Source organism: Juglans microcarpa x Juglans regia, chromosome 3S (assembly GCF_004785595.1).
Source record: "Juglans microcarpa x Juglans regia isolate MS1-56 chromosome 3S, Jm3101_v1.0, whole genome shotgun sequence".
In the NCBI taxonomy this organism is placed as follows: domain Eukaryota; kingdom Viridiplantae; phylum Streptophyta; class Magnoliopsida; order Fagales; family Juglandaceae; genus Juglans; species Juglans microcarpa x Juglans regia.
In genome coordinates this window covers 24075896-24090274 of record NC_054599.1, presented here as the reverse complement: position 1 = coordinate 24090274, position 14379 = coordinate 24075896, and the positions used below count along the sequence as shown (strand labels likewise).

At 36.4% G+C, this 14379-nt stretch overlaps 2 protein-coding genes and 1 non-coding gene across 5 annotated transcripts; 1 reads left to right on the top strand and 2 right to left on the bottom strand.

Annotated features, from left to right (window-relative positions):
- Positions 1-1179: 1179 nt before the first annotated feature.
- On the top strand, positions 1180-7132 carry LOC121257670 (chromatin remodeling protein SHL-like). 2 transcript variants are annotated; one of them, XM_041158806.1, is made up of 5 exons: positions 1180-1418; positions 1544-1889; positions 3688-3756; positions 6226-6361; positions 6663-7132. In XM_041158806.1, exons 1-5 carry the CDS (start codon positions 1346-1348, stop codon positions 6678-6680), a joined length of 642 nt encoding a protein of 213 aa, XP_041014740.1. In that variant the 5' UTR covers positions 1180-1345; the 3' UTR covers positions 6681-7132. The 2 variants fall into 2 exon arrangements, with proteins under 2 accessions (XP_041014740.1, XP_041014739.1); XM_041158805.1 differs by having other exon boundaries at positions 1185-1418; positions 6712-7132.
- A 175-nt stretch (positions 7133-7307) lies between these two features.
- Positions 7308-7380, bottom strand: TRNAE-CUC. The gene has a single exon. It is a non-coding gene; the product is annotated as a tRNA-Glu (tRNA).
- Positions 7381-8227: 847 nt separating this feature from the next.
- On the bottom strand, positions 8228-14257 carry LOC121257666 (WD repeat-containing protein 13-like). Of its 2 annotated transcripts, none has more exons than XM_041158800.1 (12): positions 13921-14257; positions 13449-13558; positions 12939-13008; positions 11717-11864; positions 11477-11614; positions 10712-10851; positions 10200-10247; positions 9681-9791; positions 9412-9593; positions 8917-9038; positions 8656-8732; positions 8228-8567 (listed from the first exon to the last, which is right to left on the bottom strand). In XM_041158800.1, the coding sequence occupies exons 1-12, from the start codon at positions 14116-14118 to the stop codon at positions 8457-8459; spliced, it is 1455 nt and encodes a 484-aa protein (XP_041014734.1). In that variant the 5' UTR covers positions 14119-14257; the 3' UTR covers positions 8228-8456. The 2 variants fall into 2 exon arrangements, with proteins under 2 accessions (XP_041014734.1, XP_041014735.1); XM_041158801.1 differs by having other exon boundaries at positions 13449-13505; positions 13921-14124.
- Positions 14258-14379: the final 122 nt, after the last annotated feature.

Here is a 14379-nt window from a genome sequence, read left to right as displayed (position 1 = left end):
TTGACGTTGAAGAAATTATATATTGCATCCTCAACAAAATATACTAAAAAAAAAAAAAAAAAAAAAAATTATAAGAGTAGACAAAAATGGTTGGAGTCTAGCTAGGTAGGTTGTTTGAAAATATAACGTTATAATTAGAACCATCATAATTGAAGCTTGAAGGTACAATTTTTTTGAAGTGTGCCCCAAGAGTCAAACGAAAAAAGGTTACGGGGCACCGGTCAACAAACGCTTCGAACCCCACTCACGTTGGATATTCGGAATCCGCGTTAAAAATTATATACATCGTATTATTATTTTATTTTTATTTAATTATATAAAATATTATATATTTATCATCATACGATATTTTATTAAATAATTTTTTATCATTTAATGATATTAAATATGACAAATCTTATATAATAAAATAAAAACGAGATGTGTGTGGTGAATATCATTAATCATAATTTTGTTTTAAAAATTTATATTATTTAAATAATATAAATAAGGAAAATATTTACTCATAAAATGATTACATAAAAATTAATTTATAAATTGATGTGGTTTGATATAATACGTCAAATTATAAAATTATTTTTATTATAATGTAAATCTAATAAAATTCTATAAAATTACATCAATTTATAAAAATAAATGCTTTAGATTCCGAATTTGGAACCTAAAAAATATCTCGAATGAGATTTTTTTTTTTTACTAAATGATTAAAAAAATATTTTTTAATAATATTATAAATTTTTTATTTTTTTTAAATATTTATAATGATAAAAAAATACATAAAAAAAAATTTACACTATTCGAAATATTTTGTGAGTCCCGAATTCGGGATCCAGGACAGTACACATTTATAAATTTATTTTATATAATCTTTTTAATTCTCAATAAATAATGTGCTACAGAAATAATTTATTTTACTTTTATTATTTACACAATCCACGTAGGCTTCGAGCTCCCTACCGGAACATGTAAACATTCTACAGAGGGCTTCTACAATCTACTAGAAAACTCGATGGATAAAAGCCCAAATCTACATCGACGCTGACGTGGCTTCGCATCGATCCTTCCTCAACAAACCACGGAACCACCCCTAGTAATCCATTTATTTTCAGATCTACCCTTCCGCTTCAACTGGAAGTCTAATCTTTACACAAACTGACGCTGATTGAACCGGAGACACCACCACTTAATCTGTGTCCGCGATGCACCAAATCGAATCTTCCTGCAAAAGCAGTTAAAAATATTCTAATAAAAAATAAAAAAAAGTCCTCAACTTCCTGGTTTTGCTCTCTCCCTCCCTCCCCCCCCCCCTCTCTCTGTGCATGTCTTTGTACTCGTAAGGACTCCCATGGCCAAACCAAAGGCTCCGAGACGAACACTTGAGTCTTACACGGTCAAACACATCAACAAAACCATCCGAGGTAAGCGCTTTTCCCACACTTTCGGCCTCTAATTTCCCGAAAACTAACACCGCCTTAACCTTTCTGTTCAGAGAGAGAGAGAGAGCTATCTCATCTCATGACTTGACTTCTCCGAGTATTTTCAGGCGGGGACTGCGTCCTCATGCGGCCGTCGGATCCTTCGAAGCCGTCCTACGTGGCGAAGATCGAGCGGATCGAAGCGGACGGCCGTGGGACCAACGTGAAGGTCCACGTCAGATGGTACTACCGGCCCGAGGAGTCCATCGGCGGGCGACGTCAATTCCATGGCTCCAAGGAGGTTTTCCTCTCGGATCACTACGACGCACAGAGCGCCGATACCATTGAGGCCAAGTGTACGGTCCACTCCTTCAAGAGCTACACCAAGCTCGATGCCGTCGGGAACGACGACTTCTTCTGTCGTTTCGAGTACAATTCCTCCACCGGAGCTTTCAATCCCGACAGAGTCGCCGTGTATGTAAGCGAATCATTCGGGTTTTTTCCCCTTTTTTTTTTTTTTTTTTACAGTTTATTGTTATCGTTGGAGTTGCTTTTGTAAAAGGAGAGTAGGGGACTCTTTTTATCATTATCTTTTGTTTTATTTTTTTAAATGTTTCCTATCTTCGCCACAGTAATTCATGATTCCACTTAGACATACATACGTGTATATTAATTTTTGCTGATAAGGTATGGGATCGTAATGCCAATCCCAGTAGCTTTCTATGGAAAGGTTTCCAAGTTAATGCAACGGATGAAAGGATTTACTTATTAAGGCTCGGGCCGATGAGATAGAACCTTTTGGCTTCAATGAATTTATTTCGACTTTTTGTTATTTTTTGGTCCGCAGCGCTTCGTTTGGAGCCAACTCAACTCATGCTGTACACAAGCACAATATGGAGTCAGGATTATTAGTTAAAAAAATCTTTAGGTAGTTTAGAAAAGGGCCCAGAATGAAATTGAGACATTTTTCATCATTCATCTAGTTGGCTCCTTTGTAAGCTTGCTACCACCGTTCTCAGGATGTACTATCGGAACTTCCAGCTGCAATGTCATAAGTGATTTATCTGAGAAGTAAAAATCTCTTAAATGATTGGTGTTTTAGTTGGTCCCTCTGCATTGCACATAAAATTACACCCAGGGCTACGATCCATCCAAAAAATTACACCTCTGCCTGTACGCTCCTTAAGTAATTTTGTGCAACATGAAAAATCTTAGTGATTGTGAAATCATAATTGTGTGCTGGAAATAACCAAAGTGGCAGTATGGTTCAAGCCTATCATTATCAAACCGTATTATAGTTGAGGAATTTGTGGTAGCAGCAGGTATGTCGAGTAGGTTGTAGATCGATTTTGCAGTCTGAGTACTCCAGTTTGATGTGCCATTTGACTAATGAAGATTCTTATTTCAATCTTTCTACTTTTGGTAGCATAATCCATTTGCAGCTTTTCATTTAGTATAAGAATCAATGGAAAACGTTGTAGCATACCAGTGGTGCATATAGTACCACTGGCAAACAATGCTTGTCATATGAATTTTATGGTTTTGTGAAGTTGCACATTAATTTTTTTAGTTAGATTGTGATTTTGACGCGATAAAGTTTACACAGCTGTCTTTCCTTTATGTAGAAATTACATGTTACTCAAATTTTAAAATCTTTTACTGAGTTGCACTTTAGTTGGTACTAGTTGGAGATAAATTTGAACACAATTTGGTATTTTGTATCTTTCTGTTACTCATTTGCATCAAAGTTTCTTCCCTCCAACCTCAAACTATGAAATATTGGAACTTGTATTTCAAGATTTCAGTTGCATTCACTAGTTTAAAATACTTGCTAGCTGAGGTTGATAAATTGTATCTACATGGTCCTTGGCTTCCCCTTGATGTGATTTTCCCTACATGATACGACATGAGAAAGCTAAAGTTATGGATACCAGATGGAAAATTCTTTTAAAAGTTGATGAGCCCGACATTGGGACTTGTACCTGCAGTCCTTATGCTTGTCCAAATTCAAGTGACACAAGATGTTTTATCTCCAAAATAAGCCACTATTTATTGGTTAATTGGTATTTTTTTTATCTACTCTTGGGGCTCACTTATTTCATGATTCTATCTTCACCACGGCATATTTGGCATTATTGTTTTGTTTATTGGATTAATAACAATCTAATTATTGTAACATGGGATCTTCGGAGTTCATAGTTGTTGATTCAAGTTTCTTATTTCATCAGTTGGTTTGAGATCTTATGGTTTGTTGCTTGTTATATTTTGTCAGGTATTGCAAGTGTGAGATGCCGTACAACCCTGATGACCTAATGGTTCAGTGTGAAGGTTGCAGTGATTGGTAAGTTGAATGCTATTAATGTTATACAAATATATGTGATTTTTCAGATATAGTGATTGAAGTATATATCAAAATACCAAATTTTATGGCAATTGAAATATATTGCCAAACGTAAAAATTTAGATATCAAATATTTGGATACATGTTGAAAAATCTAGAACTATACAACTGAGTAAAAGGTTTATAGCCTCTCACCCACACGGGTTCTTCTATTGAAGGGGTTTAAACCCCGTAAAATTAAATGCTATTAGTCAGAAGCATCCTTACGGAGAAGTCCATTCTCGTCATGATCGATCCACATCCTACAGTAGTCGCCCTCTAAGTTTACCACCCTACCCACTAATGGACTATGAGGGGGGGGGGGGGGGGAAGCAAACGGGAACTGACCGAGAACCCTAACCGCTTGACTGACTGACCCCTTCATACTCAATTCATTTGGGTTGGGGATGGATGGAACCAATCAGAAGTGCAAATCGCACAAGCAAAGCTGGGAAACGGACCGCAGCTGGGCTGCTAGGTGAATCCCTAAAGTAGATTAGTTCGATCAGCAACACCTGTCTCTGCAGCACCAGGACCAATACCTAGTTTTTACCCAGAACCTGTCTTTGCAGCATTGGAACCAAGATCGGGCTTAACGTATTCCATCTCTCGAGCCCCGAATAAAACCACCCTCCCCTTCGGACTCCATATCTCTTTTGACTCAGAAAACAGATTGTTGAACCCCTTTCATGCTCATGTCACGTTGAGGTATTGCGGTGGCAATTTTAGAGATTAGGCTTACTCTAACAATCAAAGAGAGGGTGCGGACGGACTTAAGGAAGTGCGCAAAAGCACTATAACTACCATAAGCATAATAGAAGTGCCCCTATCATGTAGGAAATGAGCTAACTATCTTCAAGCTGAACTTGAGCCGGCAAGAGAGGAAGGGTTCCTTCGAACCTTTTGGTATGTATTGCCCCCTAACTATAGATTGGATACACTAGACCCATGCTTAACACATGCAAGTCGGATGGGAAGTGGTGTTTCTAGTGGCAGATGGGTGAGTAATGCATAAGAACCTACCCTTGGGAGGGGAACGACAGCTGGAAACGGCTGCTAAAACCCTTTAAACTGAGGAGCAAAAGGAGGAATCTGCCAGCGGGGCTCGCGTCTGATTAGCAGGCCGTTATCAAGTACAGGAATAGAACAATAAAAAAATCAAAGGTTTGAACTGCTCCTTATCAGTCTCTCCTCCTTTCATTTCTCTTTTCTAACCCAGCTAGACCAAATGGAATGGTTGCTACGAAAGCACACCTCCCTTACTTTGTACTTCGTGGGCAGGGGAGGTAAATTATCTTTACTAACCCCAGGTTCCGTTTCACTCAGTCCTGCAATTCACTCAGCATTCGCTTTGCTGTTTCTCCTTCCTACTCATTTAGAAGAAGGCGCCAGAAGTTGAGGACTTCTAGTTCCTATCCGCGTTCAGCCTTATAGCGTGAAACGTGGTCACCATAAGGCGCATCGCGTTTGATGTAGTTTTTGTTCTTTTTTTCTTAATTTTCCTAGGCTTGTGTACTGTTATTGGTCATTCTGTGTTCAGGACATGAAAACTAATTCAAGTGTCTGACAACTTGCCAAAGAGTGAGAATGTGATGAAAAGCAGTACTTGAAATTACTCATTGTTAAATGTAAATCACCATCTATCCAGGTTTTTTGTAATTTTCTTTTAGAGACTGTTAACTTCAAATGAACTGCATGTCTCTGATGGAGCCTTGCAAAGAGGAGTTATCTGCTCCTTTCATGTAGTTCTTGGTGTTGCCAATTTAGGGCTTCTATGTCTTGCAATGCTTGATGGAATCAATATATTACAGTTCTGAAAGATGTTGTAAAGTACTAGTAATGAATGGTCATGTTTCTATGCTCCAACAACTATGACTAGAAACATACATCTATGCAGATGTTCTGTAATAAAGTATTTTTGAATGGAAGCATGATGATGAATGAATGGGTGCTTATAAATGTATTCATTTGGCCATATAATGATGCTTGGTATAAATTCTATGAGGGGATGTGCTAGTCACAATGAATGACATTGAAAAGGTGTGGTCCACCTGGATGTTCACGTCCATCATGATGTGGTGCCCTTTGCACACAGGCTGTGGGAACAGTGCAAAATCTTGTACACAAGGGCTGATGTGTGTGAGAGCCTCAATGAATGTTAGAGTTTTAAAGATACTGGCAAAAAAAAAATGGAAGAGTCTTAAAGATAAATGCTTTATGATATGTGTGCAAATGATTTAATGTAGTTTAGAATGTTTTCAAAGGTAAAACTGGCTTCGATATGTAATGACCTAGTGAGAGTGATAACCACAAATGTGCTATAAACTCGACTGGTTTGAGGGTTTAAGCTATTTGCTTGAGCCTGGTTACAAGAGTTTAAGTTGTCAAATTCATGTGCCTCTTAAAAGCAGACTATTACTTTTTACTCAGGTTTCACCCTGTTTGTATAAACATGACTGCGGAGGAAGCTAAAATACTAGATCATTTCTTGTGCGAAAATTGTTCATCTGAAGGTCAGAAGAAGTTGCAGAATTCTCATACTGCTTCCAGACTCTTGGATACAAAGGTAACTATTACAGCATTTAGTTTCACTCCCATGTTAGTTATATGTAGACTCAAAATGTGCATGTCCAAGTTCAGATGTTCATATATTGATATAAGAACCATCAGTTAGAAGTATCTTACACTGGAAATTCTTGAAAACATGTACGGATGTCACTTTCATCTTCTACATGAACTTTAAAGCTCTAAATTTAAGGGGAGGCTACGAATTGCATGTTAATAACCCTCCCCCAACCCACCCAATAATAATTAAAAAAAAAAAAAGACAAAAAGTAACAAATTGATAGGATTATCACACTGTGCAGGAGCTTGCAGCTGTATGATCAATGTTCATGTGCAATTATGATGTTTCAGGTGGAGACAAAACGACGCCGTAGGTGACATAGTAGAGAAACGTATGGTAGGAGTTATAATGGCTTCAGGCAAACACGGAGGCTGCATCTGCATTAAACGCTGTAGTATTTATGAGTTGATGGTTGAGAGGGGAAATGGTTTGAAAACCTTTTGTCAATGCCTATTTGTTTTAAGGGGAGTCACCCTTCTTTTTTTTTTTTTTTTTTAAAGGTCGAGGATGTGTTTGTTCATCTGTAATCTTGTAATACACACTCTCTCTACCCCTCTCCAGTTCTTTGTTCTTAGAAAATCAGGAATGTGTATTCCTTACTCTCCCAAAAAAAAAAAAAAAAAAAAAAGAGAAGAATTAGGAACGTGTATAGAGACAAGAGAGTATTCTCATTCTCATTTCCATAGCAATAGTACTTCCCGTTGTATAAAATGTGTTTTGCATAACAGATACTGCTTTGGATCTGACCCTTTCCACCTGCCACTATAATTATTATTATTATTTCTTTTTTAATGTCGTTTGTGCGCACGCATCACATGTGCACTGCACTACAGCTAGGCTAAGACTAAAAAAATGCGCAGTTGGCAATCACTTTAGTAAAAAGTCATTCCGTTGCCGGGACTCGAACCCGGGTCTCTCGGGTGAGAGCCGAGTATCCTAACCAACTAGACTACAACGGAATGTTATTAAGTTATCGCATAAAAGAAATTTAATTACTATAGTATTCTTTTTTATAACTCAATTACTTATTCTAACCACCATTTTCATCTCATATCTTTATCTCATCTAATCATTATAACTTTTTTAAATTTTTACATAAATTAAAATGAGCAATTCTAAATTTTCAAATTTCAAAACAAAAATAATATTAAAAAAAATATATTCTAACAATATTTTATTCAATTTTTAACTTTTATCTCAACTCATCTTATCTGATTTTATTTTATCTGCAAAAAAAAACAAGGCATAAATGAAAAATTCTGCTCATCATCTTTACACTACACACCACATTATTTTTTTTCTTTTACCAAATATGTGGTGTATAAATAATAAGTAGAAAAATTCATTTAATTTAGTAAGAAAAAACTAAAAAAAAAAATTAAGTGTAGTGTGTGATGTAGAAACTATGAATAGAAGTGTTCATTCTAAATAGTAGACTGTTATGCCTCATTTGGTTATGTAGTTTAAATGAGATGTTTTGTTGAAAGTTAAATAAAATATTATTAAAATATAAGTTTTATTTCAGAATTTGAAAAAATTAAATTGATTATCATATTTTGTGTGAAAATTTGAAAAAGTTATAATGATAAAATGAGATGAGATAATTTGGAGTATCTAAACCGGGCCGAATTACACCACCTTTAGTTTTCTCTCTTACTATTTTGGAGATCGGTTCGATGCATGAACATGGACCTTATGATTGGATAATAAAGAACATCCAGCCAACGTGAAATTATTTGCTCAAGTATTTGATTTTTTTTTTTTTTAAAAAAAAATTACATTCAACAGAAATTGAAGAATACAACATTGGTTCAAATGACAATCACTCAGTTTCCTGATCTGACTGAAACAATTAACAGTATAGTACAATCCAACACATGTTAAGAGATCAGCTGCAAATGGTACAAAGGATTTCACAAAAGAATAGTAAACATCAACCAAACAAAAGATAATCTCCTGCTCCAGCTCCGGCCTTCGACTTACGAGAGTATGTGTTTAGAACTTTTCTATTCCTGTATAATGTTGTATTTTTATTTTAACTTGTCTTTGATCTCTTCCATACAATAACTGTGCCAGAATAATCAGATGAGGCCAACAAGTTCTCTCCATGGTTCCAAGCAACACACGTAACTGGAAAGCGATGACCCTGCAGTCACAGTATTTGGGTCAGGCTGAAAAGAAGATATTGATAGATGCAGTTTATCTTTAAAACCCAATTGGAAAATAAGATGGACCTGTAGCTTGTTTACACATGTATTCGTTGGCCGAGTTAAATCATAGAAGTATACATTCGAATCCTCACTTCCAGCAACTACATATTACAACAATATCACAATATCAGCATGAATCAACAGAGATTTTTCTTTTCATTTGATTGCAGGGAAGCATGTAGATTCATAGAAAATCTCAGTTTCATCATTTCATATCATCTTTAGATGGTGTTGTGTTTTCATATAATAATGGAGAGAATGGAATGTTGATTGAGACATACAAACCTATGTATTCTCCTTTTTCAAGGGAGAGCAGAGGGCAGAAGGAAGCTCGAATGCTATGTATTTGTTGAGTTAACTTAAGCGAGCAACGAAGAGTCAAATAACCTTGTATTTCCAAAGCGATGCTAAGAACATGCAAACCTTATTTATCAGTGCTTCAGGACAAGGACAGAAGGCCCCAAGTGGTTGATGGAAATGAAATCTGGGAATGAGATACCCAGACTTGGTATTCTGATACCTTCATTTGAGTGCACTTAGAAAAAACAGAAGTATTAAATTCTTATCTCCAAGGGTGGGGGAATCAGAATACCATGTCCATCCATTGGTATGATTTTACACTGAAAACCTGGTAAAATCATTTCCCAACCGACAGAACTGAGATCTCCATACCATTGCCCCAAATGTGGATCTGGGCAATGATGTGAATCTCATTCCCATTCCTTCATTGCCACCAAACATGGCCATGAAAGTGTAGGGCATATATTCAGCTGAAGAGACCTGAAAAAAGATAAGCTTCCATCTTGAGTACATGTCAGCAGCACAGGGCCACGAGCAAGTAGGGAGAAACTTCTGTACTGCACAGTTGTAATGGGGGATTTTTGCCTTCGGGTACTTCGATGGCGGTGAGAACGGGATAATGCTCCTGTGCGAGAGTTCATACTAACGGAGTAAATACATCCCTGCACATATTGTTCCAATAACAGTGGCAAAAGAACATGTGAGCTCATTAGATCATAAAAATATAAGATGATTACAGAGGATCATACCCGCGCATCCCCACAAAAGATGAGCTGACCAGTGTGATCATGGTCCATTGAGGTAACCTCACTGTCAAAGACTGTTTTATTAATAGCTCTCCCAGTGCTGAAATTAATTACCTGGTATACCAGTATAAAAAATGTCACTAATGAGTAATGAGATAGGATCTATGAACCATGACAAGGATATGGTATATGTGAATCAGACAAGAACATTGCACAGAAACACATTAGGATGTGATATTGCAAGGCTAGGATATGATATGGCAGGCTTACTTTTACATCAAGCTCATGTTATATTGTTAAAATTGTGGTATATATGTAGCTCAGCACTATAATCTGACAAGCAAACCTAATTTGTCAAAGTCAAGATGCTTACTCCTAAACATACAAAATATTTCAATATTTTGATGGAATCTATTATTTTTCTCCTAGCAAAAACTTTTAAAAAAAAAAAAAAAAAAGAACGATTGCAACGAGACAATAATCCAGAAGCTATCATGCCAGTCCAGGGTAACAAGTAATTACAGTGATTTCTTTGTTTGAATTGCCTACTGAAAGGAAGTTGTTGTTTACCTGCATCAATATGAAAGATAAAACAGTCCTTTAATGAAAAATAAAGTAAATAAGAAATACCAAAAAGGACAAAATTTCCTTTTGTTACGATATGCATCATAACTCTCAACAGATAACATATAGCCTCCAACGCAATTATAAGAACAGCCAAAAAATATAAATATAAATCAGATGAGGATCTGACGTTCATAATAACTTCAATGCAATATTTGAGAGAACTGGAACCAAAACAACTCAAAGGTTAGCACAGGAACATTTCTTTTGATAGGTAAAGAAGTTGTATATCAATCTAAAGGGCCCAACTGGGTTAGCACAGGAACTTAATCTCTTGATTTAGGTAATCTAGGCTTGCTTATGCAACGAAAGACGTTAAACATTTAGATCTAACAAGGATGATTCTGAATATATATATCATTGTGATGTATTGTTGTGAACGTATGCTATTGACATTAGTGTATACTTACAGGGTGAAAACGAATACATGATTGTGAAGAAACTCCATATATTACTCGAATGCAAAGTCCTTTTGCTATCTCCCATACTCTCACAGTTTTATCCATCGACGATGACGCGATGTACTGATTGTTTGAGGAGAAATCAAAGTCTGAGAAAGTACTAGTATTTTAGAAGCAGGATGCGATACTTGGTTCCAATTTTAAAACATTTTATACAAACCTCCATAAATACTACATCAACAGTAGGTATGATTTGCACCAAAATATACTAATTCACATATTTATTAGCTTTATTGATGTTCAAAAGGATCATAAACCCCTACTTCTATTATGTTCTCCAACATGTAATTATTTTTTATTGGCCCCAACATGTAATTAATCTCACGCTATGACTTGCACATCATTAAGAACTTGAACCCCTAACACAACTGCCATCATATTCTTACAGGGGTGAATAAGCCCAACAGCTTTTGAGACCATAGGACCATAAATTTCAACAACAATAATTTTAAAATGGCAAGGACAAGTTTTGGGGCCTGCAATATAGGACCCTACCACCCCCAGCCCTAGTGTTACTTTGTGAGAAAGGAAAGTGCTCGAGCATAGCACCCATCTGTGGCCCAATTTATAAATATGAGAGTTACATCAGACTTCAAGTCATTGTCGATCACAGTCTACATGTATATTTGACCAAGCTGTAGACAGGCATTTATTACAATTATGACACTATACGATATAAGAAAAGACAATAGAAACAAGACCAGCCAATCCAACCTGTAACATCTTTGGAGTGACCTTTCAATTCCTTGATGATTGAAGGTGGTCCTGACACTGTGCATACTGTCAAGGTTCCATCTGATGCTCCATATGCAAGTAGATCAGATCTCATGTGCCCAAACTTCAAAACTGTAACTGCACATTAAGCTAATAAGGGTTTCTTCAACACAAGTCAAACTTATGATGTCAGACAGCAACAAAACCAGTCTATATTGGTGCTTGGAAAAAAAAAAATACCAGAAGCTTTGCACTGATCAAAGATGCAATGCATTCCTACAAAAGAATATGCAAGCTCAGCCCCTCGTTGACGTGGGCGATCATTATCACTTGCATTTGAACTAAAACTTGATCTGCGACTTGAATCTGGATTGCCACTTTGCAGGTCCTGAAAAAAGAAAAATTGCATGAGACCTATCAGAATGAAATGAAAGAATACTAGTGAGAACAACAGTGTTCAGCTCTTGCATTGTTCTAATACACTGCTAAAAGAACCTCCTCTAACTTAACTAAAACCCAAACTGAAATCAATGTCTCATAGATCACTACAGCAGATGCAGGAACTTCTCAAGGCAGCCCAACTCTGGGACTGCTTCCCAAAACAGCCACTCAAGCAGCAACCCCCCCCCCCCCTTCCCGTATATTGTATGTTCTTTTAAATGTCAATACCATCAATGTTGCAGTGACACACCTTTGATGTCTCATAAAATACAGTCAGACTGGTTCAGTATGCTAGAAGATGTGCAGAGTTCTCTCATAAACCAGAAATGAAATTAATTTCGTAATGAAGCTAGTCTCTTTTTTCTTGCTCGCTTACACATTTTACCGAGGCAAATACATGCGCTTCCTTGGGTCATTATGGAACAATAGAGATGACTAATAAGGTCTTACTTTCAATATCAAATACTTTTTTTTGTAAGTAAAATAAAATTTCAATATCAAATACTTAAAAGTGCACACACGGTATGCAGAAGAGGCACTCCATTGTGGCCAGTACCTGATACTCAACAGACCGTGGTGTCAAACAATGTACTAGATTCTAGAACAGTTACTATTTTTACCATCACTATTTTTACTATTCTGGAGAGGGATCACTTGGACACCATAGATTGCAGCCGTGTGGAAGATGGCTCCCATATGTATTTTTTGGTGTATTTGGTGTGAAAGAAACGAGAGGATTTTTGAGGATCGTGAGTGCTCGTTGGAAGAGTTTAGGAGTTTTTTCTAGAAGACTTTGTTTTTGTGGGCCATTGCTTTAGATTTGAATGGTCATAGCTTCCGTGATTTCCTTGTAACTGTTTCTAGTTCTTAAATAGGTGTATTCACATGTATACTTCTAGTGTACCTGGGCTATGCCTATCTATTTATCAACGAAATAATTTATTACTTATCAAAAAAAAAAAAAAAAAAGCAAAAATAATTGCTGCATAAAGAACAGGAATCTGTAAAGATTAAAACATACCCTGCTAGAACTCCAGCTGTCCACCTCAAACAACAAAGAATGTGGACTTGAAGGAGGAATCCATCGGCCACTGATGCATCAACCAGTAAATCATCCTGACGTCAGAATTGTATGAAACATAACTTTAAAACAGCACTCATTACTTATAAATTTTCCAAGACAAAGTTCTCCATGGTTTCTGACTATCAAATAAAATATTTATATATAGACACTTTTTTAGACAGGATAAAACAAAGAAAATATAATAAGCTTACTTTATCAGGCTTACAATAAAATATCATGTTACAAAATGAATCTAGGCTTCGCTTCTGTAAAAGTAGGCCAAAAAAGGGATACTCATATACAGATTAGGTTTTGCGGTATAATATAATCCTACCAATTCATCTAATAAACCCACTCATAAGGAAATAATAATTTCTATTTCCGAGGGAAGAAAAGGTGATTCTCTTCCCACAATTGTGAATTCTAGTATTGATTTCAAGTATTGAAGTCATCAATAAAAATCTTAACCTGTTTCCGGGAGTGCCTTGAACGCTTGGTGACTGCAAACTTTCCCAATTCCTTGGCCTGCCAATGTAATTACGGTAGGCCACATAACCTTTTCCATTGCATCTCCAATCCTTCGGAAAAAATAAAAAATAAAATAAAGCAATGCCATAACTCGAATCTACTGCTCAAAATGAAGCGAAATTTGTTCTCAAAGGAAAATTTTCGAAGTCCTCGAAACCTAAAATTTCGATCCATCGTAACAAGAAGAATGCATTAAAAACCGAAACCTTTACCAAATCCAATGACAAGCAATTACTTTGAAAAAAACTAAATCACCACGCCCTACACATTCACAGGTTTCCAAAATTTTAAGCATAGCTCCAATTAATAAAACCTAATTAGACATATATGCAAATACAGACACACACATATACATAACATGCATATGTATAGAAGATTAAGCTAAAAAATGGCGGCAGATGGAAGAGTGTACTCTGCGGCGAAAAACACCGGACTCGGCCTTGAGGTAGAGAAGGAGTCGACGAGTTCCATTGTACTCGGGATCAGAATTTGCGGTTACAGGCTGAAGCAAGCAACTGAAGAGCTCTGGATCTACGATCTCACTCATATTCTTCTTCTTGTCTTCTTCCTCTTCTGCGCTACTCTTCTCCTCGCTCGTCTGCTCCGCCATTCTATGAAGCTTCCTGCGGACCCTTCATAGATGACTGTTCGCTACACGGATTCTTATTTTTCTGCAAATGGGAGGAGGGTCATCGATCCGTCCGCGAGTTCGGAGAGAGGTAGAAGAGACAGCTGGGCGACGATAAATAAATGTTTTAATTAACTAATTAATTAATTTTGATAAAATAAAAAAAGTTTTAATGTATTTAAGTATGACGTAAGCGGTGGATATACAATCAGAGTCAATTAATAAAATAATATTTTTTAAACT

Bases quoted from the DNA above. Each gene is read 5' to 3' on its own strand.
- LOC121257670 (XM_041158805.1), top strand. From the start codon at position 1,346: ATGGCCAAACCAAAGGCTCCGAGACGAACACTTGAGTCTTACACGGTC. The intron at 1,419-1,543 runs GTAAGCGCTTTT...GAGTATTTTCAG, and splicing joins CATCAACAAAACCATCCGAG to GCGGGGACTGCGTCCTCATG. The intron at 6,362-6,711 runs GTAACTATTACA...ATGATGTTTCAG, and splicing joins CCAGACTCTTGGATACAAAG to GTGGAGACAAAACGACGCCG.
- LOC121257666 (XM_041158800.1), bottom strand. From the start codon at position 14,118: ATGGCGGAGCAGACGAGCGAGGAGAAGAGTAGCGCAGAAGAGGAAGAA. The intron at 9,792-10,199 runs GTAATTACTTGT...CTGGTATACCAG, and splicing joins ATTCAAACAAAGAAATCACT to GTAATTAATTTCAGCACTGG. The intron at 8,733-8,916 runs GTTTGTATGTCT...TGTAATATGTAG, and splicing joins TGAAAAAGGAGAATACATAG to TTGCTGGAAGTGAGGATTCG.